A 26,398-nucleotide genomic window follows, 5' to 3' on the forward strand; every position below is an offset into this window, starting at 1 on the left:
AGATAATTGCCACTGGCATGTGTCCAAGTGCTCTGCTGCAGCAGAATTCAACGCCTTGTAGCGTCACAACTAATGGGCAAAAGGAGCACATGTGACAAAAGAAAGGCTTAGTACTTGAATATGCCTGGAATAATTCTTATCTGCAACAAGCAAAAACTCTAGAACAGGCAAAACCTGGAATTCCCTTCAGCCAATCTTTGGTATTCCTAATTAAGGTCTCTTAGCAGGTCTTAAATTCCTTTAGTAAAAATGTTAAGAGTTTTGGAGCCTACCATGCTGTATTACACTTTTTTTAGTACTAGATGAATCAAAGGGCTTCTGAGAGGTTACCCCAAGAGCAGACCAAACCAGCAAATCATCTCGTGATTCAGACTACTGTGGGAAAAGTCCATTCTCATCTAAGCAAAAAAGGACATTTGATTCTGCAGTTCAAAGCCACATATGTATTTTCCACCAAAACAGGAACAGACATCTTGTGACATTCTTGAGAGGCAAGAATATTTGGGGAGAATGCCTAATCTGGTAATGCAAATTTAATTTCTGATTGAGCTTTTCTTGGTCCAGGTTTGAGGAAGACGTGATTTCCAGCTATGGAATGCTTCCTTAGCAATACTTTTTAAGTAGTATATGTCTAGTATTTATTACTCTTTAGCCAGTGCCAAGTAACTTAAAAGCAACAGGTATCGAATTATTTCATTGATGTAGGTTCACAAACTGGGCCAAGTTAATTTTCTTGCATCTTCCAACATCAAACCCCTGCATCGCACTATAGGCCTCTGTAACACCTCATGTCTTATGGACTGGAGCTCCAGCAAACCACAGTTGCATGGCTGGCACCTGCATTCCCAGATCCTAGTCCTGGTGACCCTCCTCATGGATTTACTGGAAATCCAAAGCACACGTCCCTTGCATCTGACAATAAATATTAAGCTTTCCCGTGGCTTGTGTCAGTGAGGGACTTTGCTGCCTGTGGGGGTGGAAGGTCCTGGCACGGCAGGGGAGGGGCTGTTGCAACTGAGTTTATGTCACTCAACAAAATCACCAGAAAAGGCATCAGCGAAAGCAGGTGTGAGTCACCACAAAAACTGCTGTGACCACTTCCCTGGGGAGCCTGCTCCAGTGCCAGACCAGCCTCTGGCTAAAAAACCTTTTCCTAATATCTAGCCTAAACCTCCCTGACACAACTTCAGGCCATTCCCTTGGATCCTGTCACAGTGAAAGCATGATAAAGGCTGTTGACAAGGTTCGCTCTACTACTTACTAGTACTACCTTAGCATCACTAACGGTGTACCACTTAAATAAATACTACTTTTAACCACATCAACTAAGTGGTTAAAGCACACAGAGAAAAACAGGACTAAAATCTAAAATCACACAGAGTAACAGAATTGTTAGGGTTGGAAGAGACCTCTGGAGATCATCCAGTCCAATTCCTCTGCCAAGGCACAGTCAGCTAGAGCAGGTTACACAGGAACATGTCCAGCTGGGTTTTGAATGTCTCCAGAGAGGGAGTCCATGACCTTCTTGGGCAGCCTGTTGCAGTGCTCTGATACCCTCAGTGTAGAAGTTCTTCCCCATGTTTAAGTGGAACTTCCTGTGTTTTAGTTTATGGCCATTGCTCCTTATCCTGTTGCTGGGCACCCCTGAAAAGAGTCTGGCACCATCCTTTTGGCACCGGCCTTTGAGGTATTTCTACGTGTTGAGGAGATCCCCTCTCAGCCTTCTCATCTCCAGACTAAACAGGCCCAGCTCCTGCAGTCTCCCCTCATAAGAGAGATGTTTCAAACCCCAAATTGTCTTTGTAACTCCTCACTGGATCTTCTCCAGTAGCTCCTTGTCTCTCTTGCCTCTCTCCTCTTGTACTGAGAAACCCAGAACGGGACACGGCACTCCTCACAAAGCGATGTCCGCGGAGGCTGGAGAGGCAAAAGGGCAGGGATGTGACAGCCTAAAGCTAAAAAAGCCGAGGAGGAGGCTCTGGTTGAGTCACGCGGCTCGGGACGAGTCCCCCCGGGCACGCTCAGCCCTTCGGGGGCGCGCGCGGTGCCGGGCGCGCGCACGGGCGGTGCCCCTTTCCAGCAACTTCCCTGTTGAGCTGCGTCATCACGGCGCGCGGCGGCCGGGCCGGGCTGTTACCGGTGTCGCGGGCGCGGCGCGAGCGCTCGGCTGCGGCCGCCGGGAGCCGCCGGCAAGGCCCCCTGCCCTGCCCTGCCCTGCCCTGCCCTGCCCTGCCCTGCCCTGCCCTGCCCTGCCCTGCCCTGCCCTGCCCGTCCCGTCCCGTCCCGTCCCGTCCCGTCCCGTCCCGTCCCGTCCCGTCCCGTCCCGTCCGCACACGGCAATGTCGGACCGAGCGGAGGGGACCGCGGGGGGTCCCCCGGGCTCCCCGACCCGCGACTCCGCCAGTGCCGCCGAGCCGCGGATCATCAAAGTCACGGTGAAGACTCCCAAGGAGAAGGAGGAGTTCGCCGTTTCCGAGACCAGCAGCATCCGCCAGGTGAGGGGCGGCGGAGCAGGCTGAGGGGGCCGGCGGGGCCGCGTTGGGGTCGGGGCCGAGCGGAGCGCCGCCCGGGAGGGGAGCGCCAGCCCGCGGCTCCCGCCTCCGGCGGCGCGGGGCGAGGGCCCTTCCCGGTGACAAAGCAGCTTCTGCTGGCCCGGGTCGCGCCGGGCGCTGTTGGGCGAGCACCAGCACCGATCCCGGCCCAGGAGAGGACTGATGCCATCTGAGGCTAGCAGGGGTAGTGGAGAAGCGTGCCGCCTCGTACCCTCCTCACCGACTTCTCTCTCTGTTGCTCTGCAGAGGGCCGGCTCGGAAGGTGGATGTAGCTCGTTCATGAAGTCATTGAATCATAGAATGGTTTGGGTCGGAAGGAGGCACTGAAAATCATCCAGTTCCCGTTCCCCTGTCGTAGGCAGGGACACCTTCAGCTAGACCAGGTTGCTCAGAGCCCCATCCAGCCTGGCTTTGAACACTTCCAGGGATGGGCCATCCACAGCTTCTCTGTGCAGTCTGTTCCAGTGCCTCACCACCCCCACAGTAAAGAATTTTTTCGTAATTGCTTCTCTAAACCTACTCTCAGTTTGAAGCCATTGCCCCTTGTCCTGTCAGTACACGTTCTTGTAAACAGCCTTACCTCATCTTTCCTGCAAGTTCCCTTCAAGTACTGGAAGGCCACAGTTAGGCCATCCCAAAGCCTTCTCTTTTCTCATTTTCTAACTGTAAGTTGTCCTGTCGAGCTGACTGGTTTTGGTAGCAGCTGTCTCACTGGCTGGCTAACATGACTGTAGAAGACATATTCAGTTGCTTGGATCTCTGTATTTCCAGTGGTTATTTTGATCTAACACTGTCTTTATAAACAGCAAGTAGGCCTCCAACTTGGGGAAGTCATAGCCTTGTACTGTGTGTGTACAATCTACAGTTGGCTGTACTTAAATGTGCTAGTTATGGATCTAGTACTTAGCATGGCGCTACTGTCAGATAACCAAGTTATTAGGGATTTTGGGCATTCCTGTGAAAGGCTGTGCCCCAGATGTGACTGTCTCAAACTAGTGACACCTGCTGATTCATCGACACTGTTTCCTGCCAGTTTCTTCTGGTTTTGTAGAAGGTTTGCTGTGCAAGTATTGACTAGAACTTCATTTATTTCAGTTACAAAGCAACAAATCATAGAAAAAGTGCTATCAAAATATAAAAACCCAGAGTCTCCTGCTTGTAAAGGATGTAGACATTGCTAGATTCAGAACCTTCTTCATTTTCCGTAGGATTTCCCAGTTTTCTCCCTGAAATGGTTCTAAATGTGGCAACTTCATGCTATTCCACAAATTTTTTTTGTGTCATTGGTATTGCAGACCTCATCAAAAAAAGGTTACATGTCTGAAAGCACCACTAATGTCTAGATACAGAACTTTACATCATTCCTTATGTGTGAGCTGAATGACACTGTTTGGTTAAGGATACGAAAGATGAAGTAAAGGCTCTGAGATTTCAAATGTAGTGCTAGCACTTCAGCTAGATTGTCAGATTTTTCTTTCACCTAGTTGCTGTGAATAGAGAAAATGCTAATATTTCTTTCAATTTTTTTGTCCTTACATGTAGTCTACATTCAGTTTGGGTTGGGGTTTTTTTTAGGGTTTTTTGGGGGGGGGGGGGGGGAGGCGGGCTAGAAGTGTCCCAGACCCGAGTTCCATTGAGGTTTTCTCCAGCTGCCAATGCATTGAGTCTGCTCTCTTGTCTTCTCCAGTCTTTTGGCAGCTGCAGTATTGTGTGCAGTACTCGCTCTGCAAGCTTGATCTAGGCATTTCTCCCGAAAGTAAAATGACTGTGTTTGCTTTTTAATGTTGTCCACTGCTTTCCCAGCAATCTCAGTCTGAAAGGGGTGCTTTTCACTTCTCTGTTCTCCATAGATTTGTGAGCAGCATCAATGCAGTTTTTGTAAAAGTCTTTGAAGTTTTGGGGCTTTTATTTTGTTTGGATATTTCAAAAGAGAGATTCATAAACGGAATCTAGCCTGAGGATTGTGTTTGTCCTGAAAAGCAGTCAGCCATTAGTTTGGGTCCTTCGTAAATTTTAAGCAGTTTTACTTTAGCTGTGAATTTTGTAATGTATTTGACTTCAACAGGTTTGTTCCAGGTTTGAATACTGGTGGAGCTGCCAGGTGTTCAAATAAATAGTTGTCATAAACTGAAACAGTTGTACAACCTAGCAGGAGCATGAATTTTTACTGAAAGCAGTCATGCAAGTTTAGGGAATTACCAGAGCACACTACTTCAAATGTCTTTGTTGTCCACAGATATCTTAAAGTCCGAGTGTTGTCTCTCTTGGAACTGTTGTTAAAAGATTAGATCTGCAGTTGTATCTTAATTCCTGTGAAGTAAGATTGCCCTGGTGGGTTGACCATTTGGTTGAAGTTCCAGGCAGTGCAACAGCACTAAAAAATGCGCTGTCCCTGTAGTGTGACTAATATTGGCTGTTTCTCTTAAACTGCAAAAATGAGCTGTTGATGATAATAAGCATCAACAGTAGATATAATGTTTCTAGAGCCAGCCTTGAAAATAGGTTAATCTCAAATACCAGACAAGTTGCACATCTGTTCACATGTATCTGGAATCAGCAAGTGGTTTGTACAGTTGAGATAGGTGGGCCAGTAACTTGTAGGCTAAAAAAAAAAAACCCCAAAACCCAGCAAAAGAAACGCCCTCAGTGTATTTCTGTAGCTAACATTAGAACTTAGTGAATTATTTGTTTACAATCATTTCAGAATACTGCCAGAACATGAACCTAGATTTTCTAGGAAAATACTTCGTGTCACCAGGGCCAAATTTAGGGCTACACAAATTATGTTTTATGTTGCTCCATTAATATAAATCAGGTCTGCAACTTTTCTGTCAAGATATTTCCTGTATTGGAAGACTTCAGCAGAATAGATTTGTTACTGTGATCCTGTGTTGTGCAGCTAGAACAGTGAGTATGCAGATTGGTATGGAAAATAAACTAAGTACAAAGCCACTCTGGGAGGTCAGTTGATTGCAACTGCTGTCCATCTGTCTCTTATTCTCTGAAAACTGTATGATTGTGCTGAGCACAGTTTGGCTCGGTATTAGGACAAGTACCAAATATTTGCATTCTTGACTGGATATGATACTGGTCTTGCTCAGTGCAGAGACTTAATGAATCTGTGGTGGGTAAAGATGAATACCTATAAACTTGTTGACTTTAGCTGACCCTGACAGTGCTGATACTCCAGCTCAGTAAAACTGTTTGTCTCTTGTCTTATGTTTTTTCCTTTCAATTATTTTCTGAGTTCGCGGCAATACAATGTTTGCAATTTCTTGCTTAGCAGAGTTGACTTAATGTGTTTTGGTAAAGCCTGTATACAAAGAAAAAGTGCGCTCATTTTAGGAACGACTCATGCCTTCATGTCTTAGTGAATGACTTGAATTGTTTGATTGTTAAGGTGTTGGAACTGGTTACATGGAAAAACAGTTTTTTACCTTCATCATTTAGAATGAGGGAGTTTTAGAAGAGTTAAAGCTTGCTGGTGCTTCATGGGGCTGTTTTAGTGCCCTGTGTTGACATTTGAAGTATTCGCGAGTTTATTGTAACTGGTTCGGAGTTAGTGTCTGCGGGTGCGTAGCGCACTGAAGGATACTGAGTTGTCCATTCTGTGAACATTACAACTCTGAAACAGAGTAACATGCCTAGCTGTGTGTTACTAACCTCTGGGCCAATAAAAGAGTGGATACAGTAAATCTATGCTAATAATATCAGAAACTTGAAGTTCTTGCGGAGAATGGTTGTCAGTCCTTTGATTATATAAAAATTTCAGAGGAATGCCCATCTGGAAAAGTTAGTGAAATTGAGTTCAGTTCCACAGAAAACAGATTAGATCCTTTTGCAGGTTTAGGGGTTTTCCCCGCATTTTTATTTAGCTTCAACCTTTAAATAGAATTTCTCTTCAGTATGGAATACAGTTTTCAGTAACAGCATATTTAACAGCTACTAGTATGCTTTTAAAGTAGGTGAACACAGATGTGCTTTCTGTACTAGACTAAACTACAGATAAAACCTCCGAGTTACTTAATTATAAGTGTAATTGTATCTACTGTGTTGAGACTGATTTTTTTGTTAAGTGGGGATCTTTAAAGCTGTATTTTTTGATTATAATTGCAGTACAGTTTGTGATTGAAACTTTAAAATCATAAATCCAGGGTTTCATATTTGTGCCTGGTTCTCGCAATCCCAAATTGGTAGTCTTCTGCTTTGTGAAGATCACACAGGTGTAAATGTTAAATTGTTAAAACATTGGGTAATTTTGTAGTGGAGCATCTTTCCTGGCTTGCATATGCTGTCAATATTTTATGTAAAGTTTTACTTTACAAGAAATTTTACTTTATAAGAACAATTATTTTACCATGATCCAATTCTGTCTCGCTGTTTTTCTGTAATCCAGGGACTACTGAATGGTACAAACAAGATAGGTTGAAAATGTGTAATGGAATCCAGTCTGTTCTTCGTTTCCATGATTGCAATTTAGGTTTCTGTTAGGTTCTTCAGTTGTCTCAATGCACTTGAATACACAAAGTATTTAGTGTTAGGTTTTCCATCATCTCAGTGCATTGTAACATGTCTGTGTGATTCTTTATGGAGTCTGCCTTGTGATATACTCTGATTATACATATTTCTTAAGGTGGGTTTTTTTTCCTCCTCATTTCGTGAATTCAAAATTGTTTTACAGCAATGGTAGGTGGTTATTTGATAGAAGAACCTTCTGAAGTAAAAGTGTATTGACTTTCCTGACTATTGGCTTAGATGTAGCTCAAAGGTATCAGTTATCTGACCATAGTACTCCACAAGTGTTCGCTGATAAATGACTGGTAGACAGAGTAATATAAGAAAACCTGTTTGAGTAGTAGTGTAAAGTGTCTTCTGTGTAGATACTTTTCTGCATAAAAGTAAGACATTAATATATATTTTTAAATTCTTTTCTTTAAACTTTATCCATGTTGGATAGGGCCTGCATTTGTCCTGGGAGTTTGCCGAGCTAAAATCCCTCACCCTCAGTCAGGGGTATCACACAGTTTTTAAAAAATTGTCCTGTGTTCAGTTCAAAATTGGTGACAGCACAGAAAACCTTAATGAATAATTAGCTGTGGTAGAGGTGTCATGTAAGGATTTTTAAAACCAATCAATGTTTCAATCTAGTGACTATAAACCTTAGCTCTGTAAAAATGGTAATTTTCTGGGAGTAAAGTTAGGGTGAAATCTTAATAATTTGGAATATATGGTGATGTGGTGTTCTGGTTTTGACTGGGACAGAGCTAATTTTTTTAGTAGTTGATACGGTGCTGTGTTTTGTATTCAGTGCAAGAATAATCTTGGTAACACACCAATTTTGGTTGTTGCTAAACAGTGGTGTTGTTTTTTAGGAATGTTACTCCCTAACTAAATAACCCCACCGAGACTCTCTAAACTACACTGCCACTTTCTCTCTCTGCCATGTTTTCCCTTCCCTCTCCCTTCTGAGCCAGGGCTTTATTTGTTTGTTAAATAATATTGAATGTTGTATAAATTAGTTGAGAGTTGTATAATACAGTTGAGAGCTTTCAAGATGAAAATAATAATAAAAGAGAGGAGTTGAAGCATTTTCTATTTTTGTGCAGCACAAAAACCTCAATGGGTTGAGTTGAATCTTAGTTTCCTCTAACTTAAAAAGCTTTTTCTCTTTCCACTCTTCATAAGTGGTCAGTCAACCCAAGGCATGCTGGAGAGGAGGAGAGTTGGAAGCACAAAAGGTCAAGATCACAGGTTGAGATAAGAACAATTTACTGCAAACAGCAATGAGATAAGAAAACAAATATTAACAGCAACAATTCTAATGATAGAGGGTGCAAGAAAATGAATGATTCACACAGAAAGAATCCCCTTGATAACAGACAATACCGGATATTTTCCTCCACCATGTTTTCTTAACCACAAGGAATCCCTTCTCCTTGGAAGAGATTCCTTTTCCACAGCTGCTGGCAATGACCAGAGGTGGTATAGTATAACCTCTGGGTCCTGGCCATGTCCCCTCCTGGGTACTGCAAAAATTAACACTGTCCTGGCCTGAACCAGGACAGTGTTGTTTCTAAATGAAGGAGTTTTCAGTTTGCATTACTTTGCCAGCAATCATGTACATAACAAACAGGGAGAGAGTAGATTGCCAAGTGCTTTTATGGAGAAGTATTGCTTCTTCAGACAAAAGCTTGGAGAAGTGGAGGGGCTTGCTGAAGGATCCCTGGAAGGAATAGAAATGGCTAGAACTTGAGTCCCGAGCCCTTTACACTACTATGCACTGCTGCCGTTTACCCTTTATGGGCTGCTAGCCTTGTAAACTCATCAAGAATCTGACTTTGTGTTTTCAAGTGTGCTTTTTTTTGTGAGTTTGGTTTCGGTGCAGACATCTGAGGAAATAATTTTATTGTGAAACTAGCATGGGTCATTGGCAAAGCCACCAGAAGATAGTAAGTCCATTGAGACATGAAAGACAGAATACTCTTACATAGACTTATTTTTGTGTTGTTTCTAGCTATGCTTTATCTGCTGTGGGCCAAAAGGGCTTGTATTCCTGCTTGAAAGGATGAATTCTTGTCTTCCTTCCTGTATAATGTCCTAGAGTTGTGCAATGAAACCTTGTTTTTACTGATTCACTGTAAGTCAGTCATAAGATGACCAGGTCATGATTCACCACAAAAGGAAACCACAGCTATCAGCGGTTATATATGGCTGTGTGTTTGGTTCCTTACTTCTTGGGTCAAGACGACCTGTAACCATTAATTCTGTTGTATAAAAGAAAGCTGGAGCTCATCAAAATTTGCTTCTGAGACTGCTCAATGTGGATGTAAGACAGACTGAAGTGCGGTCAATATGGTTAACTGTGTATGCTGTTAGGAAAGACAGTTGAAAGTTTAAATATTATGAGTGTGTTTTGAAACAGCGGTGCCAAACAAGGTAATGCTGTTTCAAAATCTTTCTTTGTAGTAGAACTGTTTGAGGGTCTGCTGGGAATGAGAACTGTAGTTCAGCCCTCTATGTACAAACGTTTGCTTCCATGTCATCCTCTATTGTGTTTGAAACAAGGTTTCATGTGGGGAGAGTCAGCAAACTCGCTTTTTTTTACAGTCACCTAGATAAAACTGTAGCCTAATATTTTCAAAGTAGTTGAAGTTTTTAGGGGCCGGTGTTCTGTTACTTTCAATGGGACTTGGATGTTAATTGCCCAAGAACTCTTCCAGGTTGTTAATGTAATTTAATTTTTAAATATGACTTACTAAGCTGAGCTTGAGAGATTTTTGGGAAAGTATTTTTTAATTTGTTTGTTTTCTTCTTTTTATTACTTTTTCACAACATCTTGTCTTTTGAGTGGATAGTAAGATTATTACAGTTGCTGGTTTTGATGTCATAAAATGAGTCAGCAGAAGCTTTTGAATCATTATATGGTGGTAACATGTCAAAGGAGAGTTTGAATGTTAATACTTTTACTTTGCCTGGAATAACTCTTAAGCAGGTTCTTCCAAGGCCAGCTTGTCAGATGTTAATAGGTTAATGTTTAAATTATGGATCTGCTCTGCAAAGTGACAGTGCAAAATAGTATCTGGTTTAGTCAGCTGTTCTACTTCATGTGTATTCAGATACTTGCTTTGTTTGGTGACAGAGTGTTTAATTTGGCTAGCTTGAGTACCAGTATGCATGTGTTCAGCACTGACATCGACACTGTACAGTGTCCACCCATACCTTGCAAAAAACTTCAGAGGCAATCAAGTTGAGCAGGTGTAGTAAAAGTCCTAGCGTGCTTCACAGAGAGTTGTTCATGTTTTTTTTCTATGTGTCTTAACACAGAACAAAAAAAGGCAAGTTTTGTTAATGGTGATTATCTTAAAGGTGCTATGAAGATAAGGGTATTTGGCATGGAATTGAGGGTATAAACAAGAAGTGCTGATGTGCTGCTGAAAAGCCAATGAGTGGTCTCAATATGAAAAGTTATACTGCTCCTGTATTTCAAAGCAAAAAAAAAAGTTTATGTAGACAAGTTAACTTGAGGTAAAATGGCAGTTTGGGCAAAGTGCTTCAACGAGATGAGCTTTAGATTTGTTCTAATTCATGTCAAATCTAGAAGCTGCCATGCTTTGAGGAGAATGTAACCTTGAATTAACTCACTCTGGTTAAGAACGCTTTTTACTTTTCTCCCTAGGAAAACCAGGCCTCTGTCTAGACATTAGTCCTGTGTTTTAGTCTGATTCCCAATGTGTTTCTGTCCACGTATTTTTCTAATAATCATGTAGAAAATTTACATGATTTTACATTATTTTTACTGTATTCAGTTACTAGACGTGTACAATGAGCTAGTTTCCACTAGGTGACTTGACACTAGGTGTCAAGTAAGTTGAAACATTATTTTTACAACTTTTGAGTCTTTTCCTATGCACAGATATGACTGAATACCTTTGTAATACGACAAGGCGTAGTATTATTACAGTGAAGTAAAACTTGTATTTTAGAACAATACAGCAAATGAGCGGATGTTGTTGCTTGGATTGTTACATGTTAATTAAAAGGATGAGTCACTGAAGTAGGAGAATTGGACAGAAATGCTCATCATTTCCAGCCAGCAACACTGAACTCCTTCTGCGTTTGATTTTCCTTGTGGACGAAGTATTTTAACTGTAATTTACTGATGCCATTATTTAGTTATGTTGTGCAAACTGAAGACCTAAACAGCACCAAAATCAAATTTTTTAGAACTGCCTAAATATGCATTAATTTCCATCATCATAATCTGTCGTGGTTTAACCTCAGCCAGCAATTAAGTGTCATGCAACTGCTTCCTCACGTCTCTCCTGCCTAGTGAAATGGGGAAGCGAATCAGAAGAAAAAAGGAAAAAAGTTGATATAAGAACAGTTTAATATTTAAAACAACAACAATAATAATAACAACAACAATAATGGTAATGAATGAGAGGGATAGAGGAGTAAAACTCAAGAGAAACAAATGATGCACAGTACAGTGGCTCAGCACCCACTGACTGTTCCCTTCACTGGCAAGTGCTCCAGCCACACTACCCAGGTGAAAGCAGGGATTGGGAGAATGAAGAACCATCCTCTGTAGAAGATCAGGTTTAAGACCCTTTAAGGAACCTGAAGGTGCACAGTTCCATGGGATCTGATGAGATATGCCCATGGCCCCTGAGGGAACTGGGCAAGGAAGTAGCTAGGCCACTAGCCATCATATTTGGGAAGTAGTGGCAGTACCCCATGGAAGTTCCCAAAGACTGGAAGAGGCGAAACAGAACATCCATGTATTTTTGGGAAGGGAAATTGAGAAGAGCCAGGGAACTACAGACTGGTCAATCTTACCTCAGTGCCTGGCAGGATCATGGAACAGAACCTCCTGGAAATTGTGCTAAGGAACATGGAAGGTAAGGACATGATTTGTGACAGCCAACACAGCTGCTCTAAGGACAAATTTGGTGATTGCCTGTGATGGGGTTGCAGTTGTGGTGGATGAGGGAAAAGTGAGTGACATCATCTACATGCACATATGTAGAGTGTTTGACACTGTGCCCTGTGGCTTGCCTCTAAACTGGAGAGATGGTTTTGACAAATGGACTACTCTGTAAGGAATTTAAAGGGTTGCAGTGAACGGCTCATTGTCCAAGTGGAGACCAGTGTCGAGTGGTGTCCTCCGGGATCAGTGCAGGGACAAGCATTGTTTAACATCTTTGTCAGTGACACAGACAGTGGGATTGAGTGCACCTCAACAATGCCAGTCTGTGTGGTGTGAATGAGGCACTGAAGGGAAGGAATGCCATCCTTGACAAGCTTGAGAGATGGGCTCATGTGCCCATCAACAAGGCCAAGTGCAAGATCCTACACTTGGGTTGGGGCAATCCCAAGTACAAATACAGATGGAGTGGATCAAGAGCAGCCCTGAGGAGAAGGACTTGGGGGTGCTGGTGGATGAAAGGCTGGACATGACCCAGCAATGTGCACTCGCAGCCCAGAAAGTTGATTGTATCCCAGGCTGCATCCAAAGCATTGTGGCCAGCAGGGTGAGGGAGGACATTCTGGTTCTCTCTTCTGTTCTGGTGAGACTCCACCCGGAGTGCTGCATCCAGCTCTGAGGTCCCCAGCACAGGAGGACATGGACCTGTTGGAGTGAGTCAGGAGGAGGCCACCAAGATGATCAGAGGGCTGGGGCTTATGTCTTATAAAGACAGGCTGAGAGACTTCTGTTCATCGTGGAGAAGAGAAGGCTCCAGGGAGACATCATAGCAACCTTTCAGTGGCCAAAAGAGGCCCACATGAAAGATTGTGAGAGACTTTTTACAAGGGTATGGAGTGATGATAAAAGGGTAATGACTTTACCCTCTTCCATATTAGGAAGAAATTCTTTATGTGAGGATGCTGGAACAGGTTGCCCAGAGAAGTTGTGGATGCCCCATCACTGGAAGCATTCAAAAAGCCAGACTGGCTTTGAGTAATCTGGTCTAGGGAGAGGTGTCCCTGACCTTGGCAGAGGAGTTGGAACTAGATGATCTTTACTTTCCTTTTCCACAGTGTTTTTAGGATTCTGTTTTCCGTATGTGTAGATGATTCTCTTCCTCTGCAAAAAATAAAAAGTGTATGAAGCTAATCTGTTATTTAAGGTGTTTTTGACAGTTAACACTTAACACTTCGCAAACAGCCTCATTTGTGAATGGTCTTCCATGGTAATATAGGTTTTATATGATGGTCTTCTCTGAATGAGTTATCAGAGGGCTTGGTCCTGCTTACACTTTGTCATTTCAGGGGTCCCAATGTCATATTGAATGACAGTGAAGCTGAGGAAGAGACATAACACTTTCATTGCATCTTGACTAGGCTTTTTACGTAAACATGTCTCAGCCAAAACTGGCTTATTATTCTCAATAGTTTTATTATTGTGACTGGAAATAGGTCTGGTGTGCATTTGGATCATTCACAGATGTTGTTGTAGAGGTTATTTTGTGGGTCCTGGTACACTGATGGTTGCATTCATGTCCTGCTGTAGTGTTGTTTTTGCGAGGCAGCCTACAGCTTCCTCCAGCTGGGGCAGCAGAGGGAGAGCAGCCAGTCTCCTCCCTCTGATGAGCAGCAACTGGAGACAAGGAAGTGGAATGAAGCTGCATCAGGTTCAGATTGGACTTTAGGGAAGGATTCTTCACTGGGAGGATGGGTGGTCACTGGAATAGACTCCTTTGCGAAGCGGTCATGGCACCAAGCCTGTTAGAGTTCAAGGAGCCTGCGGACAATGCTCTCAGTTACATGGTTCAGTTTCAGGTAGTCCTGTGAAAAGCAGGGAGTTGAACTCGATGATCCTTATGGTTCCATTCCAACTTGAGATATTCTATGGTTCCATGAATATTGTTTATACTACAACGTCAGCCTTCTGATGAGAATTAACTTGTGGATCTCACTATCACAGCATATTGTGGAAAATATGGTAATAAGTGAGTTTAGGTAAATGACAATCTTTCATTTGTCACAGTATGGTTGTCCTTTATTCTGATGCATTAGCTTTGTCCCGCATTCTAAGTATTTCTGCTGGTTTTGCATTACTTTGCATATAAGAGTAATTAAGCATAAGAATACAGGATAGGAAGCAACTGCCTGAGCAGTTGTTCAGCAGAACAAGGTGTGACATTTCATGCTCAAGATTTGTAGGTGCTTCTTTCCCCTTCAGGCTGCGACATCACAGAAAAGAGTGACAAAAGTCAGAGGGTCCACAAAAACTCAGAAAATTTTATTTTTAGATTACACACCTGGCAAGTTAAATTGGTATGTTAAATCCCTGTCCTACTATATAAGCACATGGCAGTGGGTTTTATATAAAGAGGTGAGAGAGAAGGGAGGAAAGAAAGGAAAAAAGGAAAAAAAGAGAATAAAAGAGATCACCAGTCCTGGCTCCAGCATCAATCCAGCTGATGAGGAGTTCAGGGTCCTGGGGGTGTGCATGTGACTGGACTTTGTAAAGATACTTTTTTTAGATGGGCATTCCCTGACTTGGATATAACTTTCTGACTTTCTATGCAAATTAGTTATCTTGCACAGTCTGTTCTTTCAGACCTTTCTGGAAATGGGTTGGAGGGCTTTGGGGATCTTGGGCGGTTTTCATCCCTCCCTACAGTCCACGCCCACTTCTCGGTTGCATTCCTGTGCTTGCACTGTTCTGTGTTGTACTTATCTCCACAAGCTACAGCAAGGATGTTTGTCCCAGAAAAGTACTGCCCTACTTCTGTATGGTCACCTTCACCAGCCACGTCTTGTTCTCTCCCACAGCATATTATTACCAAAAATCCTTGGTTATTACCAAAAATTCTTGTCTCTTATTACCAACACTCTTTGGTTGGCTACACGGCCATCCAGGTATCAGTGTTTGAGGTGTACACATTAACCTCTTCTGGGATTCTACAAAATGTCTAGAGTTTATAGCTATTAAATAAGTCAGTACTCTTACATGAGTGTTTTCTCACATTAATTTCTCACTTTTTCTTACAAATTGGAATATAGCTTGCAGGGTGGGGGGTTTATCTTCCACTAAGTGTAGATGAGCTGGTGTGAAATATTTTGACCAGTATTGATCTCCACACTTATATAACAGAGTAATTGGCTTGGAAAATTCAAAGGGAGGTGGGAAGGCTTGGATTAGAAAAGAACCGTCAAGGAAAGATCAGCCTTACTGCAGTCCCTTGTTCAAAAGAGAACAATCTGTGCTGTCCATTGTGCGAAGGACAGTGAAGGCATCTGGTAGTGAAACACTGGAACAGGTTTCTTGGAAAAAAGTTGCTGAGGAACTCAGAGAACAGACTAGATAAACATGAGAGAAATAATTCAGGTAAGTAACACACTTGGGGAAGGAGTGGCCTGAGTGACTTTCTGGAATACTTTTAAGTCTAAATATTGCCAGTATAAAGGCTGACTTGTAAGTTATTTCTGCAACAACCAAAACTTAGCTCTGTGTGAACAGACTTTTAACTAACCAAGGGCAACCTCCTGTACAAACACAGAGATTTAATCACTCTTGTCTCTTGGACTCTCTCTTTTTTTAAGCCGTGTTTATTTTTCTCTTCCTTTGCTATAAAACCTTTCAATCAGAAACTCACCTTCAAAGCATAATACATTGGAATTTTACTCTTTAGTCCTGCCTAATTATTTATGACTAGTTGCAAGATTAATATTTTATTCTCCTATATGGAATGAGAATTCTGTTAGATGTTTGAGATGCTTTTTAAAGTATTATGGTCAACTTAATTTTAAAGTTTTAAACACAATGAACTTCTGAAGGACTTTCTAACTACCTGGGATTTTAAAAATACTTAGCCTGCTGACAAGTCTTGTTGAATAAATTTATCTGGCATTCTTATAACCAAGTCATTTCTTACCATTTTTTTTGGACATCTTTCTTTTTAAATTTTGTAAATATTCTGCTTTCAATGAGAGCATTTTTCCAGAGAGTAATAAATTGCAATTAGAAGTCATTGAAAGCATAACTTGGTTATTTTTGATTAGGAAAGCAAGACGATATAGAGTGGACTTCCATGTTCAAGTGTTTTAATGAGGGAATGACTTCCTAGTGAAATGAAAAATGTGTTTATTCACTGTGTCCTGGGCTGCAAATGCATTTCATGTAGCTATGTTGTGCATTGAATGACAGAGCAGAGCCTAAGGTATAACTTTGGCCTGTGTGGAAAGGAATGCTGGTTTTGACACATGGAAGGAAGGCAGCAAAAATATATCAAAGAAGAGAGGATACTATCTTCTAGTTAGGTAGTTCCAGCAAAAGTCTAGACAGATTTATCCTCTTCGTGACATTGTGTCATCACTCCTTCAGCAGTGGATGGCTTCAGTGGTTTGCATATTTGTATGTGTGTACTTGCTAGTATATAATTATATGCATACTTCACCATGTGTATACATATGGGTGTGTTTAAGTACTATATATACTAATATGTATTTATGTCATGGATGCATGCCTGATTGAAGTCACAATAGTCATCAAGAGAAATCAGATTTTTGTTGTCACGACTTACATAACTAGTGATCTAGATGTGAAATTCTTCTGATTTCCTTTTCTGTATGACAAAGAAATATTTCCCGTCTTCCTATGGACAAAAAAAAGTTAAGAAAACAAAACTATTTCTAGTTTGTGAAATACAGAATATGCAGTACAAGTGAGGTAATATAGCAAATGTAAAAAATAGATTGTTCTTAAATGATTTCTAAAAGTTACAGTTCAGTATTTAATTACATAAATGTATATTAATTTTTTTTGTTTAGTTCAAAGAAGAAATCTCTAAGCGCTTCAAGTCCCACACTGATCAGCTTGTGTTGATATTTGCTGGAAAAATTTTAAAAGATCAAGATACTTTGACTCAGCATGGAATTCATGATGGACTTACTGTTCACCTGGTCATCAAAACACAAAACAGGTAACCTTAATGACGAGTGGTCTTCTGTTTGCCTCTCGAGAAGTAAAAGTACTCTGCATTTTTAATAGCTTTCTGCTGGCAAACTAGATTTGACTAAATCACCTTAATCGGTTCCTTAGTTACAGCTGGTGCAGGATAGCAGTGAAATTATAAAATTAGAGTGTTTTTTTCATTTATCCTGTATTTTAATATGGTTCATGTTTCTAAATACATGGGGGGTTTTTTTGTTTGTTTGGGTTTTTTTGGTTTTTTGTTATTTAACTTTTTTTTTTTTTTTTTTAGTTCCAGCTGTTTTGGCTTCATAGTTGTTAGATAACCATCTCTTACTCTCCATTAATATATGTTATGCAGATTTTCTTTTCACACATGAAAACTTGCAGTGAATCTTTTCTTTCTCTTCTTTTTCTGCAGTGAGTTTTCTTTCCTTGTTTTACCAATGCAGTAGTAAAGACTCTCTGTTTTGGTCAAAAAAGGAAAGAAAATTTTTGAGAACTGCTTTGGTGTAATGAATTTATCTGCCTAAACAGACTTTGGATTTTAATGTGTGGGTTGTTTTTGTTGTTTTTTCCTTTGGTGAAGAAGCATTAGAATGATGTATCAGTTAGCTATGTCATGTGCACTTCCTGTGAAGTGCCGAAAAATCCTTCCAACAAGTAGAGTAATAGATCCCTCGAATGCAGTTTGTTATTAGTCAATAACATGCTCATTATTTTAGCTTGAAAGTGGTTTTGGCTCCTGTTCTACTTAGATCTTTCTTGTTTGTGGTGAGGATCTCCTCTGATGTGAAAATGTCAGATGTTGAAGAGCATGGAGTGTAGGAGAGAACAGAAATAGGCTTTCCCTTTCAAGGCCTTACCAAGACACAAAGGCTAGCTAGTAACATTAGCATTAAATATAAATTCTTGTTGAAATTAGTAGCGTTAGCATTAAATGTAGCTACCTTTTGAAATTGATATCTTCTGTTCCATATTAATGCCCTGAAAGGATTGTGTTCTCTGTCCTGGAGTCAAAATACATGTTTGTACTGTCAGAGGTCTCTCTTTCCTGCCCTGTGCCTCCTCCACCTGAAATTTAGGCTGATACAAGCCATGCCAGTCTTGAATACAGTATTAGGTAATACTGCAATTCTGTGCATCTGAGTGAGTATTCTGCTGTTGCTATTTTTTTATTGCTTTTATTGCACACTCAGTCTTGAGTGTGGCAGAGAGGCTTCATGAGTAGTGTTAGCAGGATGCTTTTGACTTGCAGAGTCTTCAGAGAGTTTATGGTTTGGACGTACTATAGCTGTACATACTGAAATACCATTGCCAGCCTCTTGGACCTTCTTGCACTTTGCCTCTGGACAGAGGAACCCCCAGGAGCACAAATGCCACATTTGTGGCTTTTGGGGAATTTTTGGTGTTCCTGCATCTGTCTTACCAGAATTGCGCTCCATGTCTTCACTCTGGCCTGCCTTTTTTGAATCATTTTAGAAGAGTATGTTTCTATTATCTGCAGAATGTTTTAATCATATCTGAGAAAACAAAGTATGAATGAAAAACTACAGATCCTTTGCATGTACCTGTGCTGTCCTCAAAGTATATATTAAAGTTTTCACCCACTAGCTTTGCTTGAATGGACTAAAAACATGCTAAAACCTGCTAGAGAGAATTGCCAGCATAATGAGAATCACCTCTGAGAAAGGATAGTATTGTCCTGAAATATCTCAGTAATATTCTTGCTAAAATATCTGTATTTTATGCTTGTCCCAAAAGACAAGATTTAGACCCTGCCAGTGTCTGGAAAGTGCTGATTTTTGGCCATGAGTATCAAGATTGACTCATTCAAAACTACTTTACGCTATGCCATTTACTTTTATGTTGGCTGTTGCTGTTACTGTTGCTGCTATGTATCTGAATAAATAAAAGTTATTTTTCAAAACTGGATCTGAAGATGATCCTTTCCCTTCTAAGCTATGTTAGATGTGTAACTTCAAAATAGGAGTCTTCATATACCATAGCCAATCGTTGTTAAAAAAAGATCACTTTTTTTACTGTGCTATATTTTCTGAATGCTACAGACTTTCAGTGAAATCTTGTAACCGATGTCAGAGTAGCAGTGAGTGAGGCAGTGAAGATACATTGAATTTCTGAATAGAGTTCTAGGTCAACACGTATCGTTTGTTCACAAGTGCTGGGCAGAAACGCAATGGCAAAATGGGTATAAAAGATGATGTGCACTTGACAGGAATATCACTGAAAGACTGGAGGCTAACAGGGTTGACACTCACACCAACCATTATCTTCAGAGAATATCCAATTTCCATGGGAGCTGCAAGCTGAACTGCAAGTTTCAGTGTCGTCTACTTTTCTGTTGCACTTTGCAGAACCTTTCATGTTTATTGCATGAAGCAACATAGTTGCTTCTCAAAATAGTTTCTCAGTTGAAAATACAAATAAGATTATATGCTTGTTATTTTTCGTTTGCTTACGGAGGAAAGATGTGTGTATTTTCTAGATGAAAGAAAATCAAATATCTCCAGTGGGAGAGTCACAATCAGTATACAGTCTATAATCTTCCTCATTCGAGTTACAGCTGCTTGGCTAATTATAGTCATCTTGTGTTCAAAGTTTGCAGTTGCTGTTAATGAAGTTAAAGAACTCTTAGAAACCTCAGGAAAATCGCTGCATTTAAGGCATCTTTCTGATTTTTTTTTGTATGGTTGGGGTTTTTTTTCTGGTGTTTGCTTGAGTGGGGCAAGTGCAGAGTTTTGTTACGGGGGAAAGGTTCTCCAAGGCGAACTGAAGTATGAAGTCTAGTGTACTGTCAAATTCTCAAATCTTTTCGTGAAGTCTGAATTCTTAGTTTTAAAAGTTATTTTATTCTGTAGTACTGCAAATACAGGCATTTATTGATTGTTGAACCACAGTGGAGAACTGATTTGGATTTCTAAGTAGTCTCTTTTCTTTAGAACAGAGAGGCCATGTTAGCTCTGTTCAAGCTCAGTTCCTTGATCTCTTTTACTACACGGCAACATCTGTGTTTCTGCCTGCAGTAGAAGGGTGTGGTGATTTTACAAGCAGGGCATGCTTTAGTGCCTGTGCTAAATTTTGCTGGCTTTAGCTTCATGTAATTTCATTATCACCCTGTTCTTGAAGTCTTAAAGGTTGTTGAGAGTCTGATATTTGTCTTCTAATAAAACGTGACATTAACTGAATTTCACGTTCAGTAAAGCATCCTAGTAGAGATGTGGCATGAAATAAATTTCTCATTAAATTTGTTAGGCTTTATTTCTTCAAGGCATGGGCATGTTACCAGTAGTATGTGAGTATAGTGAAATAAGGCATGCATCCTTAAAGCAAGATAAGGACAGAGAAAACAATTAATTGGCAGGCATCACGGGGTAGGATGAGAAGGTGGTAATGGCTGCAGTGATACCCATATGTTTTTTTACTATTTGAAATTCCAGTGACATGACAGGGATCTGAGAAAGATTTATTATAGGAAGCCATCTGGAGATAACTGGGTTTTGACCAAGAATCAAAATGTATTTTAAGATTCTCAAGTATAATACTGTTCCTACATTTAATGATACTACTTAAAATAACTTGTTACACTCTATAAAGTTTTAAAATTGCTTTTTTAGATCACAAGACCACACAGCTCAACAGGCAAACACCACTGGGAGTACTGCTACTACATCAACATCAAGCAGTAGTACCTCAACACCAGCTTCAACAAATAGTAACCCTTTTGGCTTGGGTAAGAATATTTGTTAGGTAGCATGGTGGGTATCTTCTCTTGGATTCAGGTAATTGTCCCCAAAGCTTTATTACAATGTAGACAGAACTTTAAAAACAAAACCCAAACAAAAACACCAGCCAAAAAACTTATTACAGATAGGTTTCTGATTACTCAGTTACCAGAGGAAAGTTGTTTTGTTAGTTTTATATAGAATCAAAAAACAGTTTGGGTTAGAAGGGATACCTTTAAAGGTGATCTAGTCCAACCTCTCTGCAATTGCCTGGGACATCTTTAACTAGATTAGGCTGCTCAGAGCCCCATCCAACCTGACTTTGAATGTTTCCAGAGGTGGGGCCTCCATCGCCTCCCTGGATAAACTGTGCCAGTGTTTCACCACTTCAGGTTTGTACTGTTTCACCTTCAGTGGTAAGGTGCTGCTGATGTTGTATTTTGGTACAAATAATGAAATTCCTTCCAGTGTCCTTGTGCTTCTTATAAAAGTGTATCTGAGTTCCTGTAATTGAATATAGATGAATCACAGAAGTTGGACCTGTAACATGAAGCCAAGATCTGCAGTAAAAGCAACAAAGTTGCTGCTAATCTTACAATTAAGTATTTCTCAGGTTTCAAATCTGATAGTATTATGAGTCTTTGCTTTCATGAATGAAGAGACTGCAGTCTATTGACTTAAAAATTATAACCTATTTTCATAGTTGTGGTGGGGTTTTGTTTCATTCTTTTTAGTCCTTTTTTTTTGCATTTGGGAGGGGGGAAGAGATAGAATTGGAAAAGCCAGTTATAGTAAGTAGATGATTTCTTAGGTTTAAATGGTTCTTCGGTCTGTCTAATACCTTCTGAAATTTTTTATTTGGATTTGGTAAAGCACAAGAATTCGAAACATAATTAGCTCTTGGTGTACTACTACCAAGAGAAACTCTGCTTTTAATTAGAATGGGGAATATAACTCATATTGGAGTTCTCTCTTGATTATAGTCTAACCAAGAGGAGACAGATAAATGATTATTACAAATGCAAGTGTTAAGTGTTGCTGGAGTGGGTAGGACATGGACCTAAAGCCCCCAAACTCAAACATCTCTTGTATCTTGGCTTTGGAAAACAAGAAGAAAAATTGTTAGAATTATAACAAATTTTATTTAAGAATAAGGTTTGTTGGATTTTTAGTTATGTATCTTGTTATTTAAGGAAGCAAGCTCTTAACAGCCTTGCAAAGATGGGACTTTCCATTCTTTTTTGTTATTTTGAAGTATGAGATATGCTCAAGTATTTTGTATTTAGAAAGAATCTGGATGTGGCTGGAAGTAAAGTCACTCACATTTTTTTCATTCTCTTAAAGGTGGCCTTGGAGGTTTGGCAGGCCTGAGTAGCCTGGGCTTAAATACTTCAAACTTCTCAGAGTTGCAAAGTCAGATGCAACGGCAACTTATGTCCAACCCAGAAATGATGGTTCAGATAATGGAAAATCCATTTGTTCAGAGCATGCTTTCAAATCCTGACCTGATGAGGCAGTTAATTATGGCTAACCCTCAAATGCAGCAACTGATACAGAGAAATCCAGAAATCAGTCACATGCTGAATAATCCAGATATAATGAGACAGGTATGTAGAAAGATCTATTAGTTCATGATTTGTGATTCTGCTGTTACTGTAAACAACAGAGCAGGAATTGGACATGCTTAGTGGAGCGTGTAAACATTCTTGAAGTATTTAGTCTTATTCAAAATCCATAAAATGTTGCCATAGACAACCAGGGTGTACATTTCTAGTTGTTAATGTCCAAAATAGACTGATAATTCAGAAAATCTGCAGCATGGTTTTGAAAGTCAATGAATACTGTGTAGTCATGTCTTCTGAGACTAGAATTGGATGTGCCTGTCTGCCCTTGAAACGTGTTGTCTAACCAGCAATTCTACCATAAGTGGTAATTCTCCAAGATACTACATATTTTCATTGTGTCTCACTGTGGGTACTTCTAAATGTTTTTAAAATTAAAAGGTAAATAAGATACGTTGTGTGGCAAAATGTATTAAAACTCAAAGAGATTAATAGGTGCTTTTGAAATTGTATGTATTTATTTTAAATTTCATACTGTGGTCTGCCGGCTGTAGTAATGTTAGAAATGGTAAGAGTATGTTGTGTGGAAAAGATGAAGAAAGAAAAGAATAGCTTGTTCAGAGGTTTTCTTCTATTTAGCCAGTCTTCCTGACCCAATCAGTTGTGGTAGAATGCTGGCTAAATACCAAATTGTGTTGACTCATGCTAAGCTGACAGGTTGATTCAGCTTTAATCATAATTTTTAACTGGGTTAGACAGGGATGACTGAGATACTGCCAAATGCTGACGTTTTCACTTTAGAATGGATTTCTTATTAATACAGATTAAACGTTCCACTTCTCTAGACACTAGAACTTGCTAGAAACCCTGCAATGATGCAGGAAATGATGCGAAACCAGGACCGAGCCTTGAGCAACCTTGAAAGTATACCAGGGGGATACAATGCCTTGCGGCGTATGTACACAGACATTCAGGAGCCAATATTGAATGCAGCACAGGAGCAGGTGAGAAAAGATTACAAATGGCATGGAAAGTAAATACTTACTTTCTGAAATAAAAGAATTTAAATAAATTTCCAGATGTTTACTTGAGAAAACACTTCTTGAAACTTGAATTTGCTATGCAACCTTTTACTCTTGAGAGCAAAGAGCTTTAAAAATCCTATGTTATTCTGAGCCTGAAGAAATACTGCTATCACTTTGTGTGATGAGAAGCTATTTTAAAGTTAATACATTTGTTTATTACTTAATTTTTAATTCCTTTAGTTCATTGCCCTAAGATTTGGAGGTCCAGTAAAATCCTTTTAAGTGTGTGTTTAGTAACTTTTAACTGAAGGTGAGAAGAATAAAAGACTTTAGAGTCAGAATTACTGTGATCAAAATACAATGTAGTAGGAGCACTACTTTCAAAAAGAAAAGTGATTTGATTTTTTGGGGGGGTCCTAGTATCTCTGTGTTGGTGTCTTTTTGCAATATTTGTATTTAATTACTGTAGAATGGTGAGTATAACTGATTAAGAGCCATAAACCTTTATTTGCATATATCATTTAGAAATTTGTAGATGATGTGTGTTTCCTCTCCTTTCTCTGTAGTTTGGAGGTAACCCATTTGCTTCTTTAGTAAGCAATGCATCAGCAGGAGGGGACAATCAGCTGTCTCGTACAGAAAATAGAGATCCTCTGCCAAATCCATGGGCTCCTCAGTCCAGCTCACAGACTTCCACAAGAAATACCGGCCCTAGTGGCGAGGGCAGTAGCAGCACTAATGCTGAAAATAGCACTTCTGGCACTATGGGACAGAGCTCAACTGGACCAAATTTGGGACCTGGACTTGGAGGTACGTTCGTTACTGCAACTGTATATATTTGCACATACTTGGAACCTTGCTGAAAGGATTCTTTCATTAGGTAGAGAGCTTTTGATTCAGATTTTATTGCTGTTTACTTTTGTAGAATGTTTTACTATTATCGAAGTCCTCTGTAGAAAAATAGGAAAAATTTAAAAATATGAAAAATAATCGGAGTGATAATAATACTTGTATACTGCCTTAAAATAACAAAGGTAATGAATCTGTAGATGAATTGTAGTATTTTTTCTGTTCTAAGGCAAATGGGAAAACAGCTAATAATGTGGGTACTTGGATGGGAGTATGTGTTGGATACAATGTCTGTCTTAACTTACAGGGTAGATGTGTCTGTGTAAGCAGAACCACACTGAGGTATATTTCAGTGTCTTAAACTCATGAAAACCAAGTGGCTATATTCTGGGTTTAGATAGTCTACTTTCTCTTATGGTAGTCAGGATATTTACTAAAGTGCCCTTTAATTTTTCTTTAAGCTGGTATGTTCAACACACCAGGAATGCAGAGCTTATTACAGCAGATAACAGAAAACCCACAACTTATGCAGAATATGTTGTCTGCACCCTACATGAGAAGCATGATGCAGTCATTAAGCCAGAATCCTGATCTTGCAGTACAGGTAAATTGCATTTGGTATAGTAATATATTGTGGGTATTAAAGTAAAAAAAGATAAAACCCAAAAGCTCAACAATTGCCTGTGGTGAATGGGCCAGTTTTTAATGTTAATTCCTAACTCACTGAAATTATTACCTGCTTACATTTAACAATTTGTTGCAGTGAGTTTCTTCAATTTGTAGTTGGATATCATGCCTGACATGCTTCTAAAATAACCTGTAGGGTTGTGTATCTTTTGTACAGCCCTAAACTTGTGATCCAGCATAAGAAACAGTTAGACAAAAACAAATGCTTTGATTATAAATTAAGGTAGAGCTAACAGTAAATAAATACCCCCACTAGTCTGGGAGAAGTGAAGGGAGGAGACTTAGTGCTGTATCTAGATATGACTCTGGTTTTAACTTCGTGTTTGTAACCTGTGCTCACTGTAGAAATGGAGATGCTGTTTTATGAATGGTGTTGTAGAAGTGCTTTCAAATTTTATTTAAAGCGGTAATATTGAAAGCCAAATTTTGAACTGAGATTGAAAAAATACTATCTTTTCTGTGTTAAATACTCACTTGGAAATCCTTGACTTCAGGTGATATTTACAGCAAAGCTGTTACTTAGATTTGTAGTGGAGGCTGAACAGAAAAGGACTTTCTTGTAACACTTGGCAAGACTGCCTCATTTGTATCTGGAAATTCATTCATTTACAAGATAAAAAACCCCAACCAAGCAAAAGCAAAACAAACTGAAAAAAAAGAAAAAGACAAACACCCCCAGAAAGTTTTGGCCGAAGTAGTAGATGATTATTACTCTGTGAGATAATTTTCATAGACTATTGCTGTATTATCAGTAGTTGTTTTAAAACCTCCAGTAGTTTTTACTGCTTGATCTTTGAAGTTAAATATTTTTGTCCTATAGATGATGTTGAATAATCCTTTATTTGTTGGAAATCCTCAACTTCAGGAACAAATGAGACAACAACTTCCAACTTTCCTTCAGCAAGTAAGATGAGATACTAGCTCTTAATAAAGGTCTTCAAGTCAATGAGCAATATTTTAGTAAACTGGTGCCTGTCTTTGATTTGGCTAATAGCTATATTATGTAATATACTCTCATTAGCTTTAGGTATTAAGTTAGATTGTCCCTTGATAATATTCGTGCTTAATGTCTCCATCTCTTTCAAAAGTTAAGCCTGACTGTTGTCTATGAATAGCACAACTGCTAAGATTTGTTATTGCTTCTTTGCTTAGAATAAATGCTCTTACTGTGCACCAGCCGGAAAACGCCTGTTTGTGACAAATTTTGTTTCACAAATTAAAAAGAATAGTACTTTTCACACTACTAGTTAACGTTTCACTATGCTTTTCTCATGCCTCTTCAAACCTGCCTTAAATATTTGGAAAAAAGGTCCTACAGCATGCCTTGAAAGACCCAAGTCATTAGCTAATTTAAAAGAAGTGAGTTCTGAAGTCTTTCCTGTAACGACTGCTCTACCATTGTCTTCCACTCATACCAGCTTTGTGTTTGCAGCCCAGGTATCTGCTTGGTATTAGTTGCCACAGTGTGTAGTAGTACTGTGTTCCCTAAATAGTAGCAAGCAAGATTTTTTTAGGAATTGAAAGCCTAATCCACTGCATGAGTTCTGTCATTAGGCAG

General features: G+C 39.8%; 1 protein-coding gene across 4 annotated transcripts in view; it reads left to right on the top strand.

Annotated features, from left to right (window-relative positions):
- Positions 1-2,147: 2,147 nt before the first annotated feature.
- The window catches only part of UBQLN1 (ubiquilin 1), a 29,593-nt gene continuing 5,342 nt past the window's right edge, over positions 2,148-26,398 (top strand). Inside the window, exons 1-8 of one of the 4 annotated variants that reach the window (XM_032097628.1) lie at positions 2,150-2,495; positions 16,833-16,984; positions 20,610-20,725; positions 22,062-22,324; positions 23,125-23,283; positions 23,871-24,114; positions 24,615-24,757; positions 25,661-25,744. In XM_032097628.1, coding sequence (XP_031953519.1) covers positions 2,340-2,495; positions 16,833-16,984; positions 20,610-20,725; positions 22,062-22,324; positions 23,125-23,283; positions 23,871-24,114; positions 24,615-24,757; positions 25,661-25,744 — 1,317 coding nt within the window. In that variant the 5' untranslated portion in view covers positions 2,150-2,339. Of the gene's footprint in view, positions 2,496-16,832; positions 16,985-20,609; positions 20,726-22,061; positions 22,325-23,124; positions 23,284-23,870; positions 24,115-24,614; positions 24,758-25,660; positions 25,745-26,398 lie in introns of all 4 variants that reach the window. The other 3 variants (XM_032097629.1, XM_032097630.1, XM_032097631.1) reach the window with 3 other exon arrangements.

The sequence above is a fragment of the Corvus moneduloides genome, chromosome Z (genome assembly GCF_009650955.1).
Source record: "Corvus moneduloides isolate bCorMon1 chromosome Z, bCorMon1.pri, whole genome shotgun sequence".
Taxonomy (NCBI): domain Eukaryota; kingdom Metazoa; phylum Chordata; class Aves; order Passeriformes; family Corvidae; genus Corvus; species Corvus moneduloides.